At 41.3% G+C, this 25,924-nt stretch overlaps 2 protein-coding genes across 12 annotated transcripts; one reads left to right on the top strand and one right to left on the bottom strand.

Annotated features, from left to right (window-relative positions):
- Positions 1–1,203: 1,203 nt before the first annotated feature.
- Positions 1,204–25,912, bottom strand: tnnt2c (troponin T2c, cardiac). Of its 2 annotated transcripts, XR_011240209.1 has the most exons (4): positions 25,775–25,912; positions 25,078–25,132; positions 9,492–9,599; positions 1,204–1,890 (listed from the first exon to the last, which is right to left on the bottom strand). XR_011240209.1 is itself a non-coding variant. In XM_069520216.1 (3 exons), the coding sequence occupies exon 3, from the start codon at positions 23,080–23,082 to the stop codon at positions 22,249–22,251; it is 834 nt and encodes a 277-aa protein (XP_069376317.1). In that variant the 5' UTR covers positions 23,083–23,386; positions 25,078–25,132; positions 25,775–25,912; the 3' UTR covers positions 21,820–22,248. The 2 variants fall into 2 exon arrangements, 1 of the variants encoding a protein (XP_069376317.1); XM_069520216.1 differs by lacking the exons at positions 1,204–1,890; positions 9,492–9,599 and adding an exon at positions 21,820–23,386.
- syt10 (synaptotagmin X) lies at positions 1,579–11,414 on the top strand. 10 transcript variants are annotated; one of them, XR_011240208.1, is made up of 9 exons: positions 1,579–1,924; positions 2,412–2,967; positions 5,440–6,001; positions 7,407–7,527; positions 7,863–8,034; positions 8,403–8,532; positions 9,296–9,396; positions 9,499–9,579; positions 9,867–11,414. XR_011240208.1 is itself a non-coding variant. In XM_069520199.1 (8 exons), exons 1-7 carry the CDS (start codon positions 1,579–1,581, stop codon positions 9,374–9,376), a joined length of 1,791 nt encoding a protein of 596 aa, XP_069376300.1. In that variant the 3' UTR covers positions 9,377–9,396; positions 9,499–11,414. The 10 variants fall into 10 exon arrangements, 9 of the variants coding, with proteins under 9 accessions (XP_069376300.1, XP_069376297.1, XP_069376299.1 ...); XM_069520199.1 differs by having other exon boundaries at positions 1,579–1,909; positions 2,574–2,967; positions 9,499–11,414; XM_069520196.1 differs by having other exon boundaries at positions 1,579–1,909; positions 9,499–11,414.
- Positions 25,913–25,924: the final 12 nt, after the last annotated feature.

Here is a 25,924-nt window from a genome sequence, read left to right as displayed (position 1 = left end):
CACTCTGGAGTTCAAACAGCTTTCTGGTTCTGGGTTCAGGACTAAAAGTTAATTTGATGGAAATTGGTTGTGTACTTTTTGTGTAATCCTGCTTTTTGTGTAATTTTATTTATTATATCATTTATTGCAGACCCTATTCACAAAGACCAGACATGTCTGTCTCTAAATTTGGCTCTAAATAGTTCAAATTGCAAATATCAACCAGAACGCCTTGGACGAGCAATAGCCACTAAACTCATTACAAACATGTGTGGACATGAATACACAAAGTCTCATAGATGGAGATGTTTCATGAGTGGAAATATAATACCTCAGCAGAAGTCCTATTTATCACATGGCTGTGTTTGAACTGTTTATATTTCCTGTTGTGACTCATTTCCCTTTTTTGGACATTTTTCCTGCAGGACAAATTCTGTCTAGTAAACAGGAGTCCAAGATTCTGACTCACCCTCTACTATATTTGTCACACCTTCAGTGAAGCTGTTGTTCTTCTCTCTTTCCCCTACCGCAATTTCCAGTTTCCCTTGGCTATGGCTGCCCCCCCCCCCCCTCCCTGCTGAGTGTAATAGAAATCTGCTGTGAAAAGGGGCTGGATAAAGACTGTGCTCCTGCAGCGGAGGCAACACTGTCTCCTTTCTAGCATCAGAGATGGAATATCCTTGAACTGGTTTTTCCAGGTTTCACAGTTTTATAATGTAATTTACTTGTTCCTTATTTAAAGTCTCTTAATGTTTGGATGTCTTCTGCAGTTAATATCGGAGAAACGTGACCTTGTCTTTAAATGTGTCATGGAGATTCTTCATTTCGAAGTCAGTTGGATGTTTTTTTTCTGTTCAACACATTTAGAAAACGTTGGAGATGCAGATCACTGACAAGTCAAGTGAGGCTGAGTTTAGGAAAACTGGGGAAACTGGGAAACTATAAAACAACATTTAAACTCAATAGATCCACATTATTATTTGGATGATGATGATAAAAACATGCCGGATTTTTTAAATGAAGATCGAATGAATATCAGATAAATATAGTTGTTTTTTTTGACTCAAGCCACCAAGTTTCGTGGTAATCCTCTGTCCAGTTTTAAGAAACACAATCAAATAAAGAATGTAGATATTTTTAAATGAACTGTGCAAATATTAATCGCGCCATGGGTATATAAGTATAGATGATAAAATACTATATAGAACACACAGAAATGTACAATTATACAAATACATCAACGCCCTTTATTATGGTTTCCTCTAATGGAATTTACAATCTGTTGCATCCCCTGCCACATCTTTAATAACCGATAGTGTGTCCATTTGGGAACTTGTTTCAAGCTGAGTGTTGATGAATCCAACTCCATCTGCTTCACAGGTGGGAATGATAAACGCGAGGGAGGATAATGACTTATTGTGCTGGACTGTTGTACTCAGTGTCACCGGGGACAAACCCTGTCGGGGGCAGGGAGGAGTGGAGTCGATGAACCAGCGTGTGTTGGACTGAAGGCGGGGACACAGACAGGTCGTCGGTCCCTCTTGGGGAACACTGTAGTCATTACTAGAAAATGTAATCTCGTTACTCAGTGGCAGACCGATGCGCACAGCCATTGGACGCAGCGAGGGTTGGGTTGGCCAGTCGCTCCTCGTTGCGCACACTGGATATGGATCAGGACGCAGCGCGCCTCGCCGCTGTCTTCCGCGGACAGGCTGCACACCGCGGCGCGTAAACGGTGCCCAAATGAACCACCGTCCTCCCGGCTCCTCCGGCGTGCAATGGCTTAACAGGAGAGACATGAGTGTCCGGACGGAGGACAGCATCACCTTGTGCCAAAGGGCTCTCCAGATCGTTACGGAACTTTGTCTCACGGGGCACGTCGACCGGGAGAAATGTTCGGATATATTCCCCCTGGAGAGCAACATACAAGGTAAAGGATACGCAGGTAAATGGAATAAAGTCATTATTTTCTTTTCCTAATTCCCCTCAACTAAATTCTCATGGAATGAAGATGCTAGAGTTAGAAAAATCTCTCACCTGTTAAAACTTTGGTTTTGTGCAACGTGTCTTTACGCGTTAAAGTGTTTTTCCACCTGTTACGCATCTTGCTGCAGCTGCAGACTGATGGAGCAGCAACAGGTGGATGATAAACAGAGGTGGCTGTCTGACTGAAAAAATGATTAACCTGTCGTTCTCTAGTCTTCTCTCTTTGCAATATGATTTATCAGTGAATTCCTGCATGTATAGTCGGCATTAACCTTAAATACAGAATGAAAAACTCTAAACATGAGAAAGAAGAGGAAATGTCAGGAGCAGATGGAAGCACCAAATTGTTTTCTTTCTCTTCAGGCATGAACATGTGTTTCTCTGAATGCTGTGGTTCCTCTACTGTGGTTTTAAATGACTTTATATTGTCCTGCTTTATCAAACAGGTGCACATGCTGCCCCCTCTTTCTTACAGCTTGCTTTCTCTCCTTTTTTCTCTTTCTCCCTTGCATGTTTGTCCGTCATATTTTGTCCTTCGCTTGCCTCTCCTGTCCTTTTTTCTTGTCTCCTTCTCTGTCCTCTACTGGTCTCTCCATGGTTACGTGTAGACATCTCTATTAGTCTGCTTGCTGTGGTCGTAGGTTTCTGTGGCCTCGCCCTGTTGGTAGTCTCTCTCTTTGTCTTTTGGAAGCTGTGCTGGCCCATCTGGAGGAGCAAAGCTCTGTCAGCCCACGCTGAAAATGGTCTCCACGTGGGCTTCCCCGAGGCACCTCCACCCAACTCTCCGCCGATCACGGACTGCAAAGCGGCAGAGGTGGAGAAGAAGTACCCGCCCGAAGTGACGGTGAGCGGACGGAGCACGGTCAAGCTCCTGGAGGCGGCGATGAAGATCAGCCAGACGTCACCGGACATCCCTGCTGAGGTGCAGACGGCCCTCAGGGAGAAGCTTAGCCAGCAAGCTAAGATCCAGAGACAGACCACAGAGCCAACCTCCTCCTCCAGGTACATGAACCCACTGCATAACCACTCCTGCCCCTGCACTGAGGCAAGGCAGTGGGTCTATTCATCTGTTAACAATTGCAGAGTAATGACAGCAATTTTAAATCCACTTTGGTTTGTTTTCCTGACCCCTACAATACCAAACTGCTGCCTACTCGAATAAAAAAACTCCTGGAGGTTCGTGGCAGTGTGGCCCCAGCCCTGGAGGTGGTCTGGCACGTGTCACATAGACCATGAGGAACTGGCCGGCGACCTTCAAACGCTGTTGTACACGTCAAATTGTGTCTTTCACTATGTCTGACTGGAAAAAAACCCACCACCTCCAGTATAGGCTCATCAGCTGGGGCAGTGGCACAACTCTCTGTTTCAGTTTGAAACCTATAATCACACGTGCGTGCAAGTCAAGCTGCCATGGTAACGACGGGAAGCAACCACAGTGATTAAACAATCAGCTCTTGCTTCTCTTTGTTTTCTAGAACAGTGTTTAAAGTAGAACGTCCATAATAAGCAGTGCTGTGGGGTGGGAGCTGTCATGGTGGAAGGTTGGTTTCTGGTGAGACGTGCCACGCAGCTGTGCTCGGTTTCTCAGAACAAGAAGCAATTATTGACACTTCTTTTTTTTTTCTTTTTTTTCGTTCGGCCCATTAATTAAATTATATTGAGTCCAAGGTCGTCATGAATAATACGCCCACCAGGGAAACAGAGAGGCCAGGTTAAAGATTACAGCGCCTACCCTCAGTCCTTCCACCCACTCTTTTGACACTGATTTTCAACGTTGGTTTCATCAAACCAAGGCTAAAGCCCAAATCCAAGTATCTGAGTTTAAGCGGAATGCACCTTAAATCTACAACAAAGAGATGGTAGATGTTCTTAACCAATTTCTATCCTGATTCTCTCTTGTTGACATTTATTGATTGTTTTATATAAATGGCCTTTACAGATAGGGCAGTGAACCCAGCGATGATAAATCATTTTGTGCACAAAAGGAAAGAAAAGGGTGAAAAATGCATTTTCAATATATACACATAGTGTTTTATTTGGCTAAACAGTCCACAGCTCATGAATATTAATTTTACTTCATTGTAAGATGAAGATGAATCTTTATCTTTGCTATTAAATAATGCAGATGGCTGTGGAATAAAACCCTAATTTACTTCATCTTGTCGTCTGCTCTATAGTCAATGTTTTATTTTATGCAGCTCTAAGAGCACCTGTGGGATCAGCCAAAGTCATACAAGTCTACCCCAGGTTAAAACATCTGTTAAGTGAAGGGCTGGAGCTAGCAAGCATTTGCATTTTGAAATATGTCACTAAACCAATTATCCAAATTGTTTTAATTATTTTCAGAGAACTAATGGGTTTGTGAGATTATTCTTGGTCTCATCCAGACTTTTTTCCACCCCTGAGTCCAGTATTCACCAAAAAATATATAGTTATGAACTTTGCATCAACCAAGTTTTAATAAATCATGAGCAGGATGGGATCAGTAAATATATGTATATACTTAAAACCATGGTTGACCAAAGGAGGCTTAAAAGATGGCAACACAAACCACGAGGAGTAGCAAAGCAAATAGCTGCAGCTAATCTGCTCAGTTAGTGAGTGTTCACTATGTTTTAGTTGCATTTCAATCACAGTTCGATGTTGTTTACATTATTTGCGTCTAGAATTTTCAGCTGTTCTTTCTGTACCGTATCTTGTGTGCCTCAGCTGTCAGATCGCTGTGATTGTCTAACCGTCGGATGGGAGGAGGGCCAGTTGCTAGGTGACAAGATTGGCAAGTCAAACTCAACTGTGGTTTTCCCTCAAAAGACGTCAACCTCAGGAATTTGCAGAATTCAGATCATTTTTTTCAATAAAAGATACATTTAGTTAAATCTGAATGCTGAATTATTTTTTGGCCAGAGGTGACAAAAATGGAAAAAACCTTTCTGTTCGACCACTTGTGGTTTTATTGTGTGGTTCTTGCAAGGAGTGAAAACAGTGAGAAACAGCTGCATGTTGAATCTTCTGTGTGTCAGAGCGTCTTACAAAATCTGTGTAGTCATGTTTTAGGAATAATAACAGTCTTTACCAAGCTCACAGAAGAGTATATGTACATCCTGTGATTGTCCAGGTCATTGTTGGCATTTAAAACATGTCGACATGTGAAATGTCTTGGAAGTGGCCCATAGAGGGAGCAACAGCCACTTGAGGCCTCTGCTTATGTGGAACTAGATTTTCTGAACATACGCTGATTGTTCTAATCTAGATCTTTGTGCTTCTTCCCTAAAAACCCACCAAGAACCATGTTTGAGCTACTCTTCCAGACTTCAATATGTCAAAACATGTTCCATGAGCTCCACATTACTATGCATCATGCTTGTAAGATGTACCCTCTTCTGACAAACCATTAGCGTCCATCATAACAAAGCCGCTCATGCATAACACTGACACTTGAGACATTTACCAGATGCCCTCTACCCTTCTCAACAGGCACAATTCATTCCGGCGCCACCTGCCTCGTCAGATGAATGTCACCAGCGTTGACTTCAGCATGGACGCAGTGCCTCTCCGCCAGTCTTCGACAGTCAGCATTGGAAGAATAAAACCTGAACTCTACAAGCAGAAGTCTGTGGACTCAGAGGGCGAGGCCAATGAGCCCGTGGAGACTTGTGGAAAGCTGAGCTTCTCGCTGCGCTACGACTACGAGGAGCAGGCTTTGGTGGTGAGAATCCTCAAGGCCCTAGACCTGCCTGCCAAGGACTTCACGGGCACCTCTGACCCGTACGTGAAGATCTACCTGCTGCCAGAGAGGAAGAAGAAGTTCCAGACGCGTGTCCACCGCAAGAATCTGAACCCCATGTTCGACGAGACCTTCTGTTTCCCCGTAGTGTACGATGAGCTTTGCAACCGCAAGCTGCACTTCAGCGTGTACGACTTTGACCGCTTCACCAGCCACGACATGATAGGCGAGGTGGTGGTGGACAACCTCTTTGAACTCTCTGATCTTTCTCGGGAGGCGGTGGTGTGGAAGGATATTCATGCAGCAACTACAGTGAGTCGGCGTTCACACTAACACACTGCCAGATCCACACATATGAGGACACTGTTGTCATGTAAGAAATGTTGAGTGCACCGAACTTCCTGCAAATCCCCGGTGAAGGGGAACTTCTACTGATTTTGAAAGGCTCTTGACATGAAGTATTTCTCTGAATCCCTCCTAAGAGCTTGAACAGCAGTCTGCAGAAGTGGCAGGTGGAGCACACTGCATAATTCAACTGCTTTGGGAAATGCATTTCATCAGCCGAACACCCACACGCAGTTTCCAAAAACAGCTGGGAATTCTCAACATAAAAATAGCAAATGAGAATACGATTACTAAATCATGACATAACTCTAAAGTAGTTAAACAAACAAGGCTTTACAGTGTTAGCATGTAAACACTAGTGTCATATGTAACACTCTCGCCCACACTAACACAGTTCACTCCTACATAAACGCTCTGCTTTATTTATGATTTATTTCAGGGTGATAAACAGTGAGTCTTTGTTTTCAGGTTCACATTAACTCCTTCAGGATAAATTAACAACAGAACTGATTATTCAGTTCTGAATAAAAACTGACCAGATATGAATTTTTATTTCTTTAATGGAATTCGATGGGATTTATCTGTTGGTTTTCAATGCATTGCCAAAATCTGTTTGTTATTTTGTTCATTGTTTTTGGCTGAATCAATGGAGTTTACCTGTTTATCTCATTCAGTTTGCACACAGACTCACAAGAGTTTAAGTTATCGACACGTAGTTTGTGCGACATTGTTCATTTATCTTGGATATCTAGTTAATCAAGTCATTAATGAAGAAGAAATATGATCTTTTCTTGAAAGAGTTTCTCACATTACAAAGGACCTTCATTAAAATGTCCAGTATTTAAATGAAGACAATGCTGAAGGCTCCCTCTCAACAACATGCTGGTATACAAGTATACCAGGTGTGTGTTAATCTATATTTTACTTAAGTGTATCTAATATTACCATGGATATGAAAAGTTTTCTTTTTGGTTGCTTTGGTCTAATTTCCATCCCTCTCAAAGAGGAAAAGTTCAGTGTCATGATGTACAGGTGATAGTTGAACTGAAACAAACACTTTCCCTCGCCCACAGATTCTGCATATTCACATCTGTTCGTAGATATTATGGTATCTGTATCGAGAACTGGCCTGTTACCTCTGAGTTCTTTATTGTTTTAGTAGACATGCCGCATTAACACAAAGCCAAAAACAAGCTGAGAGACTAATGACTGATATAAATAAAAACCAGTCTGCCATGTCCAGTACCATCAGATAGAACACAACCTCCTTCATTTACTAAACATTGCTTTGGCAGTTTGATTCACATAATGCGGTCAAATAATTTAAAATGTACAAAATGCATTGAATTGTCTTTGATTTTTTGTTCTTAAGGAGAGCGTTGACCTCGGAGAGATCATGTACTCGCTGTGCTACCTCCCCACAGCAGGAAGAATGACCCTAACAGTCATCAAATGCAGAAACCTCAAAGCCATGGACATCACAGGCTCTTCAGGTAACCCGACAGCGAATAAAATGTGTCTCGCTTCAAACGCTCAAACTCAGCCATAACTCAGACTTAGCTGAAAACAGATAGTGGGTGGCCACTTAGAATGGAAATGGGGGAGAAGAAACACAGGGAGGCCACTGAGAATAAATTCTGGTGAGTGTGAGAGTGGTGCGATAAGTGCACTAGCTTCACTTCAAACCACATGAAAGAAAACCATTTGTATTTTGAGTTTTTACCGACAGTTGTGTTTGACATTCAACTGCTTACCCGAGTTCTTATTGAATCATCCTATTTAACTGCAATATCAACACACGTTCAAATAAACAACCTATGTCTCTCAGATCCATATGTCAAGGTGTATCTGATATGTGACGGACGGAGGTTGAAGAAGCGAAAAACAACGACCAAGAAAAGCACACTCAATCCTGTATACAACGAGGCGATCATCTTCGACATCCCCCCTGAGAACGTTGAACAAGTCAGTCTGTCCATCATGGTGATGGATTACGATCGGTGAGTCAGAGCTGGAAACATACAAACTATTTCCTGTGTGTTATCATTTGTTTTAGGATTTTAGGACACGATCACGAAACAAGTGGGTTTTGATATATTATATATATATATTATATATATAAAAAAAGGTTTCTTTCATAAAAGAGTGAAATTGAGGCCAGTATGTTTTTTTCTCCTGGTTCGACCTTGACAAGCTTCCAGCTACATTTCAAGACTTTTTCTTTTCATTTTTAATAACCGGTGAATTATCCATTTATTTAAATCAGAACAGTCATTACTTTTCTGAATCTGTACGCAGACTGCAGGACACATAACTATGTGCATCTAAATCTGTGTTAATGTGTGTGTGTGTGTTTTGCTGCTAACAGGGTTGGACACAATGAGGTGATTGGTGTATGTCACGCCGGGCCAGATGCCGAGGGCCTTGGACGGGATCACTGGAACGAAATGTTGGCGTATCCACGGAAGCCCATCACACACTGGCATGCGCTGGGAGAGGTACAGTGATGTTGTCGTCCTCCATCCCCCACTCTGTCGCGCCCCCCCCCCTCACACAGTTTTAAAGAACTCATATTTACAGAGCTTTCCAGAAGCTCATTTTCAGTGGTAAAACTTCTTCACGCTTCCGTTAAAAAAATGTGATCATTGATAAATAGTATGCAGCTGATGGTGTCATTTGAAAAAAGGAGTTTGCAACAGAGTTGGTTTAGTATTGTTATCACGATCACGGATCTTTTCTTGGACATGCTGTGTGCCGTGGTGAACAGTCAGAGGACAGAGATGGTGCTCTTCACAGAAGAAGATGGGTGCACACATCAGTTCGGGATCACATGTCTGAACTTGAGACTAAGTCTTACGTACTTCGAGCCTGCGTACACACGGGGCAGGATAAATGTATGATTCCTTCTAGAGCCCGACCAATATAACAGTATATGATATAAGTGATATGATCGGTATCTGCGTTTATCTCTGCAGATTATGCTGATATGCAAACTTTTATTTTACATATGTGGTTGTTGTTTGGTTTATTTCTAGTAACGTTAAATATTAAACCTCAATTACAGTTCACTGTCACTGTCATTAAGGTTTGATAAAGACATCTTAGGAATCATAGCAAATTTATTAAACGCATATATCGACCAAAATATCATAACTGTTTTACACAGCGTCAAATAAAAACTAATCTGTATTGGTCAGGCTCTAACTGACAAAGAAAATGCTTTGCTATATAGCCACTGTTTAAGATTGTGTTTCTTTCCAGAGGGAGTCTCATATTAAACCTGCATCTGGCTCCATATGCCGTAATCTGCTCATGCGATCTGACATCACTGGGCTGAAATGATCTGTGTGCCCATGATCACAGTGCGTCCTCAGCACAAGAGAATAATACCTGTTTAGTTCCCAAAGAGTATGTGTCACTCTTCTGTAAAGCTTGAATGTGTTGTGTGACATTTTACCTTGCAGTGGCCTGGAAGAGCAGCAAGCTTTGAGAGTCAAGGCTCGTGTCCTTCACCCAAACCTCCACAGACACCCTGATGACCACAGGTAGAGTGATGGCATCACCTCTGTGAGAGAAAACAGACGCTTGTTAAGAGCTGCTGCAAAGCTGTGTTGCCTATTGTGATCATGTTGTGTGCGAAAACTGAATCCATTGCAACATGTTTCTTGTGTTTGCAAAAACAAGGTTGTGTTGAAATTGTGTTTATTCACTCATTCCAGCTCCAGCTCTTCAAGGGCTCCACAGAGCTGGCTATGCACAGCACTAACTGTCACTCAATTCAAGAGTTTGTTTTTCCTACATCTGCTCTGAAGTTTTTTTTTTTTTTTTGCAGAACATTGACACGGACCACATGAATAGTACACTTCACTGCAAGATGTCCTCAGTGACTCACTTCCAGCTGATCAATCATTATTTCAGGCCCTGGAGTGACTTAGAGTTAAGAGTGGAATAGCGTTTTACTTTGAAATGTCACAAAGTTAAAGGGCTTCTCTGCTCGGTGCCATTAAAACATTTACTTGATTGAGAAGTAGTCATTAAATCCAGCGAGGCCTGATCTTATTTTCAGATAATTGAGCATCTATAACGTTTGGGGTACATTTCCCAGAAAATTGACCATTAACCATCCATTGTGACCTGCAGATATCAGAATCAGGACTCTTGGATTTAAAGAAACAGAAACATGTAGCAAACATATGTACAGAGAAATGAAGAGCACCTACATTCAAGTGTGTTTGAAATATAAAGTTGTTTCCCAAAACCCATCAAACTTGATTTTAGATTACAATTTCATATTTATTTTTGTATACACCAGACTTATGTCAGGATATAATTAGCATAAGTAGATAAGAAATTATTGAATCATCCTCTCATACTACAGGTATATTTGAATATACTGTAGGTATATTTACTACCTATGGTTAAACATGTCCCTTGTGTTGCAACTAAAAAGTGAAGCTAATGCACAATGATATGCCAGTTGATGTTTCGAATCCACTTTCTACTTTTAAGTTAGATCGAAAAAGATAAAGAGGAACTTCTCAGTCCAAAAACACGCTGAGACAATTTGCTGAGACCCTCTCCTTAACAGCGTCCGCCCAAAGCTTGGGAGTAACCAGGCACGAAAAGCATTGGTTCCTTCTGTTTTTACCACCCCGAGATTAAAAATGCAAGACCAAAAGTGAAAGGAATACTTGAAACTGTGAGTTTTCCTGCTCTACATTAATCTGAAACTGTTGTCATGTCTGGCTCACTACATGCAGCGGTCACAAAATCCAGCCTGAAGAATCTTGAACCACATAGATTTTATAAAGTACTTCTCGTTGCTGGTCCTAAATTGTGCCACGGTATATCCAAGTGTCCTGTTCTTAGACTTGAAGACATTTACACACAACTCATTATCCAAGATAGCTTTATATTCGTCAAACACACAGATTAGTCCTCATCCTGAGGACATTTTCTTTTGCACTGTTAAAAGTGAGACTGAGTTTTAAAATGTGAACAAAAAAAGCAGGTAACTCAGCAGGTACACTGGGTTTGTGTCACATAATCGTGGTGTTCTCTAACTTTTTTACCTGGGACATGATGCTTTAGCCTCAGTTGTTAGCATCATATTGTTTATGCAGCAATCAAGTGCACATTCAAGGTCTAATACAAAGTTGTGATTTTAAACTGCGAGCAAAAAAAGTGATAAGCCTGCTTTTGTTTGTTTGTAATTATAATTAAGAGAATAAAAATAAAAATGAGCTAGATTACATAAAATACAAAATATGAGAAAAAATGTTTACATCGATGTTACTGCACATTGCAATGAACCCAAATAAAGGGCCTCAACTTTGACTTAATAAAACAACTAAGTTATTAAAGACACAAAATATTCAAGCATACTGTGTGTTTGTTGCTTTTATATATTGACGACGTGGTTTTATTCGTGTAAAATCAATTATTGGAACAGAGAAGATGACCAAGAAGTTTTTTTTAAATTCCACCTTAATAATGAGTTCACTATGTAGTGACAGGGAGCAGGTAGATGTAGATGAGTGAGTGATTTCAGACACAAGATTATTCTTCAATCAGGATCCTGAGTCGGTTAATTAGACAAATGAATTACAACAACAAAGCGTGGCTGAGATGCGGCGATCAATTTAAAAAATGTGGCAGAAAAAAAAGCCAAACTTTATTGTATTTCTTCACCTGTTAGAAATTCAGGGAATTGCTATCCATGGAAAAATATATACACATATACGCTCAATCATTTGCAAAATTAATGTTGATTTTTTTACATTAAGCCATATGAAATTAAGTTCAGTGTATCTGACACAGAACACTGACTCAGCTTCTCCTTTGTGAGTAATAAAAACCCAACATAGCAAATAGGAAAAAAAAGGCTATGTACTGTTATCTAACTTGCACACGCAGTGATGCATTTTTCCCTTTGCTGCCCTTAATATTGAATATTTCTACGTGTAGCATGTTTATCATCACTTTGAAAACACTTACTGAAGGGACATGGATGTGTTGTTTGAAATTTCAAACTTGTGTGTTTACATTTGTATATATACAGCATACTTGTCAATGGCACTGTTTATATATATATATATATTTAAAAAGTGAAATTTAAGAAGTTGTCGTAAACTGATAAAAAATGAAGAGACATCACAACGTATTTCTATTGTTTGGTGTTAATTTGAACAGCTCAGACTTGTAATCGAGTGACATTAATACACGTTGTGTAATAGTTGTGATCAATAAGTCTGACTGGAAACCCGGTGAAGCCGACTCTTACCTTATCAAGTTATTTCATGTTTAGAGCAGTTTAGAGCTTTGAGCTGTAATTGTTTGCATATTGATTGAATCTACAGTATATTGAGCGAGAACAACTGCAACCACTGTCATGACGTGTACAGTTTGTGATAACTTTTGTAAAGATTTAAAGTAAACATTTGGGATATGATTTATTGTATCTGTTTCATATGTATTTTAACAAAATAAATAAAAAATGAAGAGTTATAACATATCCGTGTGTGGTGTGTCTTCAGAAATCAAAGTACATTCCCTTTAGTTTGGTTCACGTCCCATCCATTAACCGGGAGGAGGAGGGGTTTATGACCTATACTGCTGTCAAGTCGTCAATCTTTATATACAGTCTATGGTCGTATCTTCTATACACACACACACACACAGTCGGTTTAATTATGGTTCTGTCACACATAATAGGTTTTATGCCTCGTTCTTCTTGTTTCCTGATGCAGCCGGTTGTAAGTGGGTTTTTTTCAACTCGCTGTCACGACAACAACAAAAATAACTTTACTCTTTCCCCCTAAGTGGAGAGCAACAAGTGTTGTCTGCATTTAAAGTGGCATAATCACTCTGAATAATGTAACTCTGACAACAGCGTGCCGAACAGCACGAGATTAAATGGTAGAGTAGAGAACAATTCTTGTTTCTGCTTTTCACAATTGCAAGACAAGTTGATTTGTGTAGCAAGTGCTTGAGATACGATATCAATCAAACAATGCAAGACAATGTGAAGAAGAAGCAGTTGAGAGAAGAAATCCAAAAGGGTTTAATTAAAAAAACCACAGCACTCGTAGAGCACATCTCTCTCTCTCTCTCTCAGGATTTTCATGTTTTGTCCCTAAATTCTTCAGTGCATCATAAACCAGCTGCAGACAGGAGGCCAGAGTAAAGATGTGAGCTTTGTTTACTCCCAACAAATACTGCAACACAGCTGAAATTAATGTTTTTCTACAAATACGTCGGTCTATGAGGGTGATTGGCAAAATACTGTGCCCTTCTACTGCTGCTAACACAGCAAATTACAACTGTGGGATAACCACTCAACTGAGCGACACAACAAGACCCCAGTTTTGTGCTTGAAAGACCTTTAAGAAAAAATAGAAAGCTTCTCTTCTCCGTCTCCTCCCAGTCCGTCTAATGGAGAAACATGAAAAGCACATTTTGATCTCTGGTGAAGCATGAACAGCACAACAACTTCCTTTTGATCCACGATACTGCACAGAAACACAAAAGGTTGCAGTGTTACATTAGTCTCCTTGGCAATAAAAGCTGCCCGCTCTCTGAAAGCTAAACCCGTATTTAGAGTGGAGTGCTATCTGTAGTTAGCCCCGACTAATAGCTCTGCGTGATGATACGTGTAATTAAAGCTTAGTCATTTCCTGAATGTTTATTTGTGCTGGATGTTTAACACCGCGGCTCTGTGGAGATTGGACTGACCTCATGGTGCACGTCAATGATGCACCTGCAACATTAGTCATTATTCTCATAACACTACAATTTAGATTTTGTTTCCTAGGGATGTTACCATTTTTGTGATACATATATTGGCAGATATATCAAAATCGGCATCAGGCTCGATTAAAATCTTACTTTAATTAATTTTAAATCAAAAATATTTCATTCTTTTCATATCAACTCCTATTATTGAATGTAAATCAAGAGCAAATCATGTTGTATCAAACCGGGGTTGTATTGCAAATGCTCGTATTCATCACATTTCCCAGGTAACGATACTTCACAGATGGAGATATGGTTGTGAATGAGCAGGTTTGCTTTATTATAGCTGCGTTTTCCAAGGCTCATTGAATACAGAGGGTCAGAGGTCAGCTCATTAATGGCGAGGAAGCAGCGGGGGCTGCTTCTATTCCCAGAACAATTACAGTCTAAGGGGTAAGTGGAGGGACAGTTATGTAATGCCTCCACCCATTACAGCCTAACGGTAGCATTTATGTCCTTGAGCGTCTCTGTTATAAAAATTCATGGCTCCCTGGCATGTGGTCATGGTCGGTGCTGGGTTACATTAATCAGATATCAAAAATACGTTTTTCAGCCAGTTATGTATGATTGTACTGTAGTACCAGATAAGGTTCCACCACAGACATAGAAAACGTGAATTCAAAGCACAGACACGGGCTAGTTCGTACTTCTGTAAAGAGACGGAGTGCGCTCTCTTATAAGGTCACCTCCATGATGTGAATCTCTGTCACCCCAGAACATCTGTTCACAGTCACATGCCGACTTGGATTATCCTAATGATTTCTCAGCCTGGCAGAGGAACTCATCTACATCTCCACACTTGTCTGACATTAACGCTCCTCTCCAGTCTTGGAATGGAGGGTGATTATTGATGTAAAGGTGTGGTTGAGTTTGAATCACGACCTGTATCAGCTTCTTGAAAAAAGTCGGGTTGGACGCGCCTCTTATGCTGCTCCTGTTGACGTTTGTCTTCGCTGAGAGAAAAGGTCAAGTTTTCATGCACGCATTCTGTGATCCACAAAGTGGCACACCCAGCGTGCATCTTGTTAAATTAATCTTGAGTGCAGCATGTTGGAGCTCAAATATTATTTTTAAAAAAGAAGAGAGCGTCTGAAGCTGTCAAGTGAACGGCAGGAACCAGCCACCACCATTACCGGCAGAGAGGAGATGAAAGGTTGTGAAGCTTGCTTTTTGAAGCATAAGACAGAGGCGACACGGAGGGAAAACATATTGATGTAGGTGCTATAAATAGATGTTTTACCCCACGGGTAAGAGCACAGGAATCCTCTCTCATTACTTTTGCCACATTGACTGATTTGCTTTGACAAAAGACGTCCAGTTCGTGAATTACCATGACGAGGATTCACATTTAAAACCAGCTGAAAGTGTGACTTCTTTTTAATTTTGGCCTTTTGAATTCCCCTGAAGCACAAGTGTCGTAATTATTCTGTAAACAGGGTTAATTAAACTGAACAGATTGACATGGGATAAGTCGTTGAGTTCAGATGACGTGCTTTTTTCCCGTCGTGGAAATGTGGAGCTCTTCCTGATAATCGTACGATCTTTTCGGTTGATTTGATGAATACACGTTTAAATATTAACCTTTAATATATTCAAAAACAATTTTTCCACATTTTCCTTGGAAAGTAAAGATTTGGATCTAGTGATTTTAAAAGTGGTTTCATAAGGAGACTGTTAGGCCTTGATGGAAGTATATACTGATTGCCATTCTTTAGTCTTCTTACCTGATATTCAGCGTTTTTCTCACACATATATTTTCTAGCATTGCACTTCTTATTATTTTCTATCCATACATATATTACTTTACTTTGCCATGATTGTAAAGCACTTTGGCTCACACCCTGCTGCTTTTATGTGCTACATGAATAAAACTGACTTGACTTGATGTCTTCATGGTGGAGGAAGGGGCCACGTGTAAACTTTCATCTCCGACAAGATGTCCGACACCTGTGTTGTTTAAACAATCATTCAAATCACGTGTTTCATCATCCAAGTGTCCAGATTAAAGAAATGAATCCCAGAGAACGTTCTCTCACATCCAGAGCTGAGGACTAAATCCTTTTAAGGTCTCAAAGATTGTTCCTCCTGTGAGATCATCCAGCTACATTTACCCTCTGACTCACACTAGTATTAAGCCCAGTTTCACAATTACTGTGAAAAAGCTAATTAAGACGCCTCTCACACGGGAAACTTGGTTTCACTGTGGCTCCAACAGGTGTGAGCAGCAGTACTATCATCAGTGCCGTCACCGCGGTGGGAGGACATGGTAATAACGCGGTGGGAGGAGAGGGCTCTGGCGTGATCAGGCCACTCCAGTGTCTCGGCTGAATTACATGGCGAGCAGAGGTGGAGGAGTGAACATGAATCACCCGGCAGACAGAGAGGACACGGTGGAGGACGTGAGCTTGAATCTAAATACAGTCGTTTATCAGATGTCGCTCATTCTTTCTCAGGTATGGTGAGTGATAACCCACAGACAAATCCAGTGGTACCGCATGGAACAGGTGGGCCGGGACGTAAAGGCAAGCAAACACAAGAATACAGATGGAGTTGTACTCTGCATCCTCACTCACAAAACATTTAAGACACATTTCCTCAGTCACAATGCTAATTACATGTCATCACAACATGAAAGTAGATCCATTATAGGCGTCATTTAACAAGATTTGACCAGTGGAGCTCTGTGAGGCTAAAAAAACTGCTTTGTAAAATGAAGAGTTGGAATCCAACCAATGTGAGTTACAGGTAAAAAGGTAAATGGTGATCTAATGTGCTCACAATGCCAGATTCTTTGTTATCGACTGAGGCTGATCGTCAACAGTTCTCTCAGAATCAAGTCATTAACCAAATTAATGGACAGATGAAGGTGCAAGATGCAAAGTCAAGGAAGCACCAGAGTTAATACAAATCAACCTGTGTACAACATATTTACATAAATTAATTTTTATGGCAATCCATCCAGAGTGGTGGGATGTAACAAAGTACATTTACTTCATGACTGTACTTAAGTCAAGTGTAGAATTTCCACTACGTATATCATCAAATATCTGTTGTGTCTACTCCAGTTTTAAAAACCATTGCAGATTGTTTATTGCAGGTTCAAGAGCGATCAATAACCAGGCAGGTTATTTAGAGGTCAACGCCGATACACAACTTCAATCATGTAGCAGACGGCCACAGTGGGTACACTTGGCAAGTACTTTTGAAACTTTGTCTATTTAGAGGTACCTACTTTTACTTCTATTTATTTGTACTTTTAATTAAGTAAATTACAGAGGTTTCAACTTTGGGCCAAAGTGGGCGACAAACCAATTACATTTTGTTATCACTGGAGCTAGAAATCAATATTATATTAACACCAGTCCAGGCTTATCGGCTCCACAGCTGGACTACAATCTCTTGAGAGTTGTAAACTGAAGAGAGAACGTATATTTGTTATTTCAGGATTTCAGTTTTACTTAAAAACCATGAAATCATATATTAACTATTATTTCGCAGCAAATAAGGGTAAAGAAAAACACCTCAGCAGGCCTTTGCCAAACTGAACTTTTTCTACACTTGAAAAAATGGTTCCAGCATCTACAACATTTTAAATCAACAGGGAGTTGATATAAATATCAGATCAAATGCTGCTTGTCCATTCACAGACCTGAAACTGACACTATGTCCAACACTCGTCCTGGACGCACATCACGACCCACACGGTGTTTCTCAGTCATCGTCTGACGCCTGCGCTAACAGCAGTCAGCAGATGTGTGGTGTCACAATTGTATTTGACGCGTCTGCCCATGAATGAACAGCCCGAGTTCACACTTCACTGGTGAGTCATAGTTTGGACCTGTGTGTCCGTGGGTGCCGCCGCCAGGAAAACTGCACGGGTTTGTATTTATAGATTCATGACGACACGGGAACACCACACACACACACACACATACATACAGTACATCTAATGACTCACTCAGTATACAGAGAGCTTTTACCAAGCACAAACAGGAACATGCTGTAAGGGCATCAGCTCTCTTCAGTAATTCCTCTTGTGTTAAGAGTTATTAAAGCATAAGTGTCTACAGAGGATGTGCACTTCAAGATCTATTAGTGCAGAAATAGAAGAAAAATCAATCTTTTCAAATTATGGGATTGAATACATTTTTTTTTTCTCCACTCACTGGTTACAGGAGAGGTGCAACGTTATCCTCAGCTCACCTCGATCGAGAGGTCAGAAGATGAGAGGATGAGGCGACGGCACCCAACGAGTCATTAAGTAGTTGGTTTGGTTGATTTGCACTGAATAATACAAATAATTTATTAAACCATTTAAAAAATCCTCGCTTCTTTCCTCTCCTTTTACATAAATTGTAAAAAAATGTTCTTATTCAATACAGTGAAGTTAAATTTGAAAATATCAAGACTCAGTTGCATTTCTTTGTCATTAGGGTTTGATAACGACATCTTTGAAAACATTTTAAATATAGAAAATAGCTGATATATTGGTACTGGAAATGTTTTACTCCACGATATCTCTATCAGGATCGGCCCCGAGAAAATAATTTGTGCTCTAATATATTGATTTCATATACCATCAACCGTATTTTTTTTTTTTCTATTTTGTGAAATAAAATGAAAATATAAGTCTCATTTCTGCTCATTAACTTACATTAGTGCAAATATATTTTTATGAAAAAGAATAGCCTGGCAAAAACAGTCCCCGGTGTTCTTCAGAGACATGAAGCCATGGAATATGTCAGAACGATAATGAATATTTCTAATTAAACTGTGGAAGTAAACATCTTCAGATCAAGCTACATGAGAAGATGCCACATATTCTCACCGTGTGGCTGCAGACACTAAAGCTTTGTACTCATGAACTCACTCTCAAAGGGCTGCAACAACACGCTGATAGGAGGCACGGCGACATCCCGTCTTTATATAGCCGCAGGGATCAGTGCTGGAAAACTTGGAGGATGCTAAGGAGGTGCAGAGATGAATGCCCTGTCGGACAGGCTAAACCTCCTTTATACCTCTGGCCGCTACCAACTCCCACCTCAATTTGGAGGAGGTTGGGGATAAGCTTGTATGGCGCAGTCTCCAGGGCAGACTCATTTATCCACAGGCTAAAGGCATCCACAGGGCCGGAGCCGGAGCATGTGTCTAAACTGGGTTCCTCACTGTGACACTGAGTGTGCATGTGAGGACGGCACGGTGACGTCTGTTTGTCATAGGAAACATGCCCACCAAACAGAAAGGTGAAAAATAAAAAGTACAGCATCACGTATTATGACTTTGATTGTTTTTGATTGTTAAACTTAGCAACCGGCAATTTAATTAACAAGGTGCACTGTGGCGTGGTACTTATTACTTAAGTACCCAATTCTCTGCCTAATTACTATTAAAACTACGAGCAACAATGGTTGTTTCATTTAACTGAAGTGATTAATGTCCTAATTTATTTTAATGATTATACACTGCATATCACTGTATTGTTCGTTTTTATACATCCTCTTCCTCTCGTTCCACCATGCCTGTTATTGATTGTCCATAGTCATCACATCAGACTGTTTCTTTTTATTCTGAGCATTTGTCTCACCCTTTACAGAAGTTTACATCCACACTCTTGTCTCTCTTTTGTATTTGTGTTTCTTATTGCAGCTTATGTCCGAGCAGTCACTTTATCGCTGCAGCGATGTGAACTAACAGCTCGTCCTTGTACTAGCTCCTGTTGTCATGTACTAACAGCACTTTAATGCTCTCTGCAGCCAAACTCTGGCAGACATTAAGATCACTCTGGAGTGTGCTTACATCCTCCAGTGCCTGGAAAAGGGAACTGAGGCTAAACAATAAAACCAAAGTGTTAACTGCACATTGTGTTGCTGAATAGCATCACATCATTATGGCTGTTACACACAAAGTCTCCGTCATGGTCACATATCTGGATTATGTGGATTCTTAAAACAGCCAATTCGTCTTGATATTTGTAGCTCTCTACAGAAAATATGATTTAAAGACACTTTTTCAGTGGCTAGAAATAAAAACATCCCCATCGGTGAAAAACAAGTGACCAGTCACAATCACTCTCATTAAAATGGAGATGTGGAATGGACGACCACGCTGGGTAATAGGCTCCTGATCAGGGTTCAAAGTGAGGTTAGAGGAGCTGTAAATCATCAGAGCGTAAGTTACTCTCTGGTCTCTGCTGGATTCTAATGAGCTGAAGAGACAACCCCCCCCTCATGATGCACACACACACACACACACACACACACACACACATCCACGAAAATCCACGACTCCACGACTCCGACAACGACTTCATTCCAGCACCTTGATTTTGAGAACATCTTGTTCCCTGGTGCAACACGTGCAGCTGATTGATGCCGCCCCTCCCCCCTCATTGCTGTCAGGTCCGACATTTTTCACAACATCATCAATACAGAGCCGACACACCAGGATGCTGGTGGAGTGGGTGTGTTGAGGCTGGAGCGGGGGGGGGGGGGGGGGGGGGGGGGGGGGGGGGTTTACAGAGACCTGACTCCACAGACAGCCTCTCCCCTGTCTCTATGGTAACCTGTTGACATACTGTTGTTTCTGGAAGGTTTTAATGGCTCGTCAAGGCCGTGAGAGGAAAAAGGTGGAAAGGCATCGAGAGAGAGTCCAAGAGTGAAAGATATTAACTCTCGGGGGGGAACACGTACCTGTGTTTTACACTGACACACACACGTGTGTTTGAAAAGTGCAAGAACAGACGTAGGTTTCCTGTATGAAGTCTCATTTTTAGGTCACAATAGAGTTTGTGGATATAAAAGCTTTACAGCAACAGTGGGAACATAAATATAAACACACACCTGGTTTAAAGAACTGAGGAAATTAGTTGGTTTTTCAAATTACAAATAAATGTGTATTATATATATATATACAGATACAGAAACATCTGGCTGTGTAATGCAGCTGCTCCAACTGTGTGTTTTAAAACACAAACTAGTGCTCTGGTGCCACCTAGAGGGAACGACATGACACTATACTTTGACATTGAATTAACTAAGAGGAGGATGATGTTTTCAGAGTGGACACAGAAAGTGAGAGGATGTAAATGCAAATCATGACATGTGGTGATTTAGATCCTCGGGCCTAACAAATACTGGGTTTTTTAAATGCTCTTGATTTTACCTTTGAGAACCACATTAAAAACAATATTCGCCGATGTTTCATATCTATTTTCAGCACATTATTGTCGATAAGACCAGACGATTAATTATTCACTCTGAGTTGTATATCAACAAACTGGACCCGAAAACAATCAAGAAACACTGTCACTGTCCAGATTAACACATTTTCATGTGAGTTTCAAATCCTGAATTTTAAATCAAGTTTAAATGTTTTTAGTTTTTTAATAAAAAGTAGATCATCTTGATGGTAAAAATAATTATCTTGTAAATTATTAATAGTAACTGATATTTACAGAGATTAAATCAATATTTGTGTGTCATTTTCTTTCTTTCTCTTACCTGTGCTGCTTGTTTGTAGGACTGAAAATTAAAAAATTAAAAATAGCTTGTATACTGGCTTTTCTTGGTCCCTATGGTACATAATCCTGATTTGATTAATGAAGTCAAACAGTAATTAGAAACAGAAATAGAAGTAGCTGCTAGAGTAACCGTTGATCCAGCTGATCATACGTTCGTGGTCTATTATTAGAATTTGTTTGAATTAAAACAAACTAAATTACACTCATTTCAAATGGCACAAAATGAAAAAGATTGAAGATTTGGGTCTTCATCATTCTTGTATGAAACCTTTAGGAATTCTAACACCTTTCTCTGAAGCTTCTTCCACTCTGCGACTCACCCTGAGCTTAAAATAGTTTGAATCAGCTGCGTAAAAAAAATCAGCTGTGCAACACCTGTTTTTAACGACCCCCCCCATCCTAACCAGCCATCCAGGCAAATTATAAAAAGTTACAGAGCTTCCATCAAAAAACAGAGACATGTTTCAAAAGGTTTCTTAGGTAAGAGCAACAGTTGAGTCTTGGTTTATTGGAAACAAACACAATTTTTTGGCAGCTTATATGAAGGCTTTCAAACCCGTTGTAACATATTTCAGAATATGTAAAGGAATAAACGAAAAGTTATCATGAACAAATGTGTTGGTGAGAATTCTTGAGTATACAAGAGCAAAATAAAACAAACATTTCAACCACAGCTTGTGAGCAGACGAATACAGTGAATTATGATACTCAAATGCCATTCAAGAAGTTGTGGCTTCATTAACTTCCTTTCTTTCACTTCAGTCCCCCGGGTGGCCTGACAAAAGAAGGTTCCCCTCAATCTACACCCAATCCCTGGGATGACTTCTATGATGCAAGTTGTAAATTCAAGCCAAATAGTCCAGGAACAACTTGGTAGTCCAGTTGCCGTGAATTCTGACCCTCACTTCCAGGAGCCTGACTTGCCCTTGGCACCGCGGGAGGTCTTAGAAGCTTTGGAGCCCCTCTGGTGGTCGCTGACTCGGTTTCGGAGCAGGTAGATTTCGTACTTCTGCCTCTTGAGCTTCTCAGCCAGCTCGAACTTCTCGGCGTGGAGCTGGTGGAGCCACTCCCAGAGGTCCTGCGCCTTCTCCGCCAGCTTCTCCTGGTTCAGGTGGTCGATGTTGAGCGGCTTCCTGCGCTCCAACAAGGCCTTCTTCTTCTCCTCCCGCGCTGTCAGCTTCTTGCCCTTTTTCTGGTCCACCTTCTGCAGGTAGCCGCCAAACGACTTGTTGGTGAATATCTTCTTCTTCTTGGCCTCCTCGTCAGCGCGCAGTTTGGCTGCCTCCTCCTCACGCCTGTTCCTCTCCTCGACCAGTCGTGTTTGCCGCTCGCGGTCCTGCTCGGTGCGGACGCGTTGCTGCTCGGCCCTGTCAGAGCGGCGGCGCTCAATTCGGGTACGCAGGGTCACCAGTTCCTCCTCCTCCTTCTGCCGGTTGGAGAAATGCAGCTCGATCAGCGTCTGGAGGTCGTTGAAATCCTTCTCCACTCTTTTGCGGTGGAGGTCATCGAAATCCACCTTCTCCCCATCAGGGAGCTTTGGAGGAGCGATATTTGGCACATAAGTCGTCTTGGGTCGTGGTTTAGACTCTTCTTCCTGATCATTCTCCTCTGCATGCTCCTCTTTCTTCTCTGCTTCATCATCCGTCTGCTCCTCTTCCTCATTCACCTCCTCTTCTTCTTCTTCTTCTTCTTCCTCCTGCTCATTCTCCTCCACAATTTCCTCAGTGTCTGACATGTTGGGATCTCTGAAGCTATCCAGCTATTCCAAGAGAAAGCAGGAGGAACACCAAGACTAGCTGGTGTTTCAGAGATGACTGGGGTCTCGGGTTTGTAGCTCAGGGGGTTTTTAAGGGTTTCGCCATCACCATGTGACCGTAGAGCTGACCACAGTCTCCAGAGTGTGGGTCAGCAGCAGGGCGGATTTTGAGACAGATGGAGTAGTCTATTTTCTCCTTCACCAAGTCTTGTCAGTCACACACCCCCACTTATCCCCTAAAGACCCCCTGCTGTCGACTCTGACCCTGCAGGGCTCCTCATTCCTTTGTAAGGACAAGATGAGAGACTATTTCAGACTCACAACAGATGCACACACACACACACACACTTGTGTTTTCCAGTCCCACAAAGCAAGAACAAATAACATCCATTCTTTCAAAGGCCTCTGGAGCCGCCTGCACTGACAACAGGCAGAAATTCACAAGCAGAAATAGAGAAAAGAACAACACAACTCCTCGCAAAACCGGGGATCGTTCCAGTGACTTAAGAGGGGCCATCAATGAATCATCCAAATGTAGCCGCAGTTTCGGGAACTTGCTAATCCATCATGATGGTTTAGATGCCACCGCTGCCGAGCAGGCAGTGTTTAAAAACTTCCACTAACAAAGCAAATTGCGATCTCTTAAGCACGTCAGAGCAAGCAAGGATTTTAATGACGGGAAGTTACAGCTGCCACTTTTTCCAAATTGAGCTAATACCCTGAATATCCCGGTCACAGGATATTCAGGGTATTAACTCCAACATACAAAGGTTATTTTTGAGTAAAAATAAATGACTGTGAGTGTAAATATAATATATATATATATATATATATATATATATATATATACATATATAATCCTTTTCTCTTGGGCTCAAATACTTTGGAAAGTTATTATTATTATTTATCTAAAGTTTTTCCTGCAAAAACAGCACTTGAAGAAAGACAGGCGTCAAAAACACCCTCAATTAGAAAAATGATGTGCAAGATGAGCTTTACTGCTCCGACCTCATCTCCATTTTGGAATGTAATGAAAACATTCTTGCTATCGGAGGCTTTCTGCTTTCAGCACAGAGAGGATTAAAACATAATTGCACCCACGAGGCAACATTTAAACACCAGCGTCGAGAATGTATGTTCCCACGTCTTGAGTTATCAGTGGAAAAGGACATATGCAATTTTCAGAGGATGAGATAAGTGACAAAGAGAGACAGGTGCATGTGAGACAAATTAAACAGCCACCTCCTTGGGACATTATTCTGATGTAGATCACACATTGTCTCCTGGGCGTTATGTTTCAGTGTTGCTATAAATCTTCTGGAGCTCAGACTCTAATCGTGGCCTTAAAGGACCACGAAACGAGTCTTAAAGCCTGTGAGAGAATGTCCCACGTCTGTCTCATCCTGGAGTGGACAGAGCTGTGCTGCAACATGCCTGTGCACAACATGAGGACAGCAGGTGGCTCCATTATAATCAAGGCCCCTCGGTCACTGCTGCCAGGGGACAACTGTGTCCATCAGCAAAGACAGGCAACAAATGACGAGGGCTATGAATAGACACAGACACAGCTCTGAATGAGCTGATAGTGATACAGTAAGACTCCTGTGTGTTTAAACTACATGCAACTGGTTTACAATCAAATAAAAACAGTTAAGACGTTCGTGAAGAGGCTGACGTCCTGGTAAGATGACCGTGATAATGAAGCGGCTTCAGGAAAACAGCAGTGATAATGATCACATCAGTGTTTCCCTTTTATTCTTCAAGAAAAGTTTATGTTGCTCACGAGAAGCAGCTGCTATGAAACCCTGGATGCAGAGTGACCTCGTCTGGTCAACGCAGTGCACTGCAGTTAACAGTGATTACTGTTGAAGTGGAGTACTTTGTGTGTTTGTTGGACACACACAGCACTCGCTGGACATATATGTGACATGGGCCGAGAAAGAACCTACTCAGTACTCTACTCTCATTACTCACCGATCACTGCCAGGTTATCACCAGCAGCTCCCATCTTCTTATTTTGTCCAGTTACCTTTAGGTAAATAAAAGAATAATATGAACTCATATTGTTGAGCTAAGTTCAATATATCAATATGAAAAAATATGAAAACCAATCAAATCTATTCAAGAGGTGTGTCTTGTGTAATAATATTATCTGGTATGATTGGGAGTAATTGGGTCACATGACATGGAAGCTGTTGAAAACATATATATTTTGTATATAAAGAGGCGTGTCCTGTTTATCTGTGTGTTTTTAAAATATTAATATTCACATAAAATATGAATTAATTAATTTAAAAAGGGGTGTCTCCTATTTATCTGGGGCGGCAATACTCTGCGATGTGATTGGAGTCGGTGTGTCACATGACGCGGAAGCTGTTCACCCAAATCTGGGAGTTGTAGTTTTCTAACACGTACGTCACGTTTTCTGACTTTAACGTCATGAAACCGTGTTTGTAACATTTGTGACTTGAACTCAGGACACGTCACTAATTGTTCCGTTGTTTAAAACCAGCGTTACGTGTATTTGTGTGTGTGTGTAAACACATAACTTAGCCGTTAAGCTAACAGGCAACAAGCTAGTTTTTCGGCTTCAGTGTAAAACTCTTGTGTGTTTTAAAGAAACTCTCATTGTCACGTGTTTCCGGTTGTCATGTTTCGCAGACTTCGTTACCTCCACGTTAGCAGACGCACCGAACCCCCCGGGTGTCCGAGTTCGGCTCTGCGGGGGTGAGGACGCGTATCGGCGGCTGCGTCCGCTCCGTACGTGTGTGTGTGTGTGTCCGGCTCAGCACCCCGGCGCCGCCCCCTCACTCCACAGCGC

Source organism: Paralichthys olivaceus, chromosome 23 (genome assembly GCF_024713975.1).
Source record: "Paralichthys olivaceus isolate ysfri-2021 chromosome 23, ASM2471397v2, whole genome shotgun sequence".
Classification (NCBI taxonomy): Eukaryota; Metazoa; Chordata; class Actinopteri; order Pleuronectiformes; family Paralichthyidae; genus Paralichthys; species Paralichthys olivaceus.
This window is presented reverse-complemented; position numbering and strand designations above follow the sequence as displayed.

Bases quoted from the DNA above. Each gene is read 5' to 3' on its own strand.
- tnnt2c (XM_069520216.1), bottom strand. From the start codon at position 23,082: ATGTCAGACACTGAGGAAATTGTGGAGGAGAATGAGCAGGAGGAAGAA.
- syt10 (XM_069520193.1), top strand. From the start codon at position 1,579: ATGCGCACAGCCATTGGACGCAGCGAGGGTTGGGTTGGCCAGTCGCTC. The intron at 1,925-2,411 runs GTAAATGGAATA...TTTATCAAACAG, and splicing joins ACAAGGTAAAGGATACGCAG to GTGCACATGCTGCCCCCTCT. The intron at 8,533-9,295 runs GTACAGTGATGT...GTTTCTTTCCAG, and splicing joins ACTGGCATGCGCTGGGAGAG to AGGGAGTCTCATATTAAACC.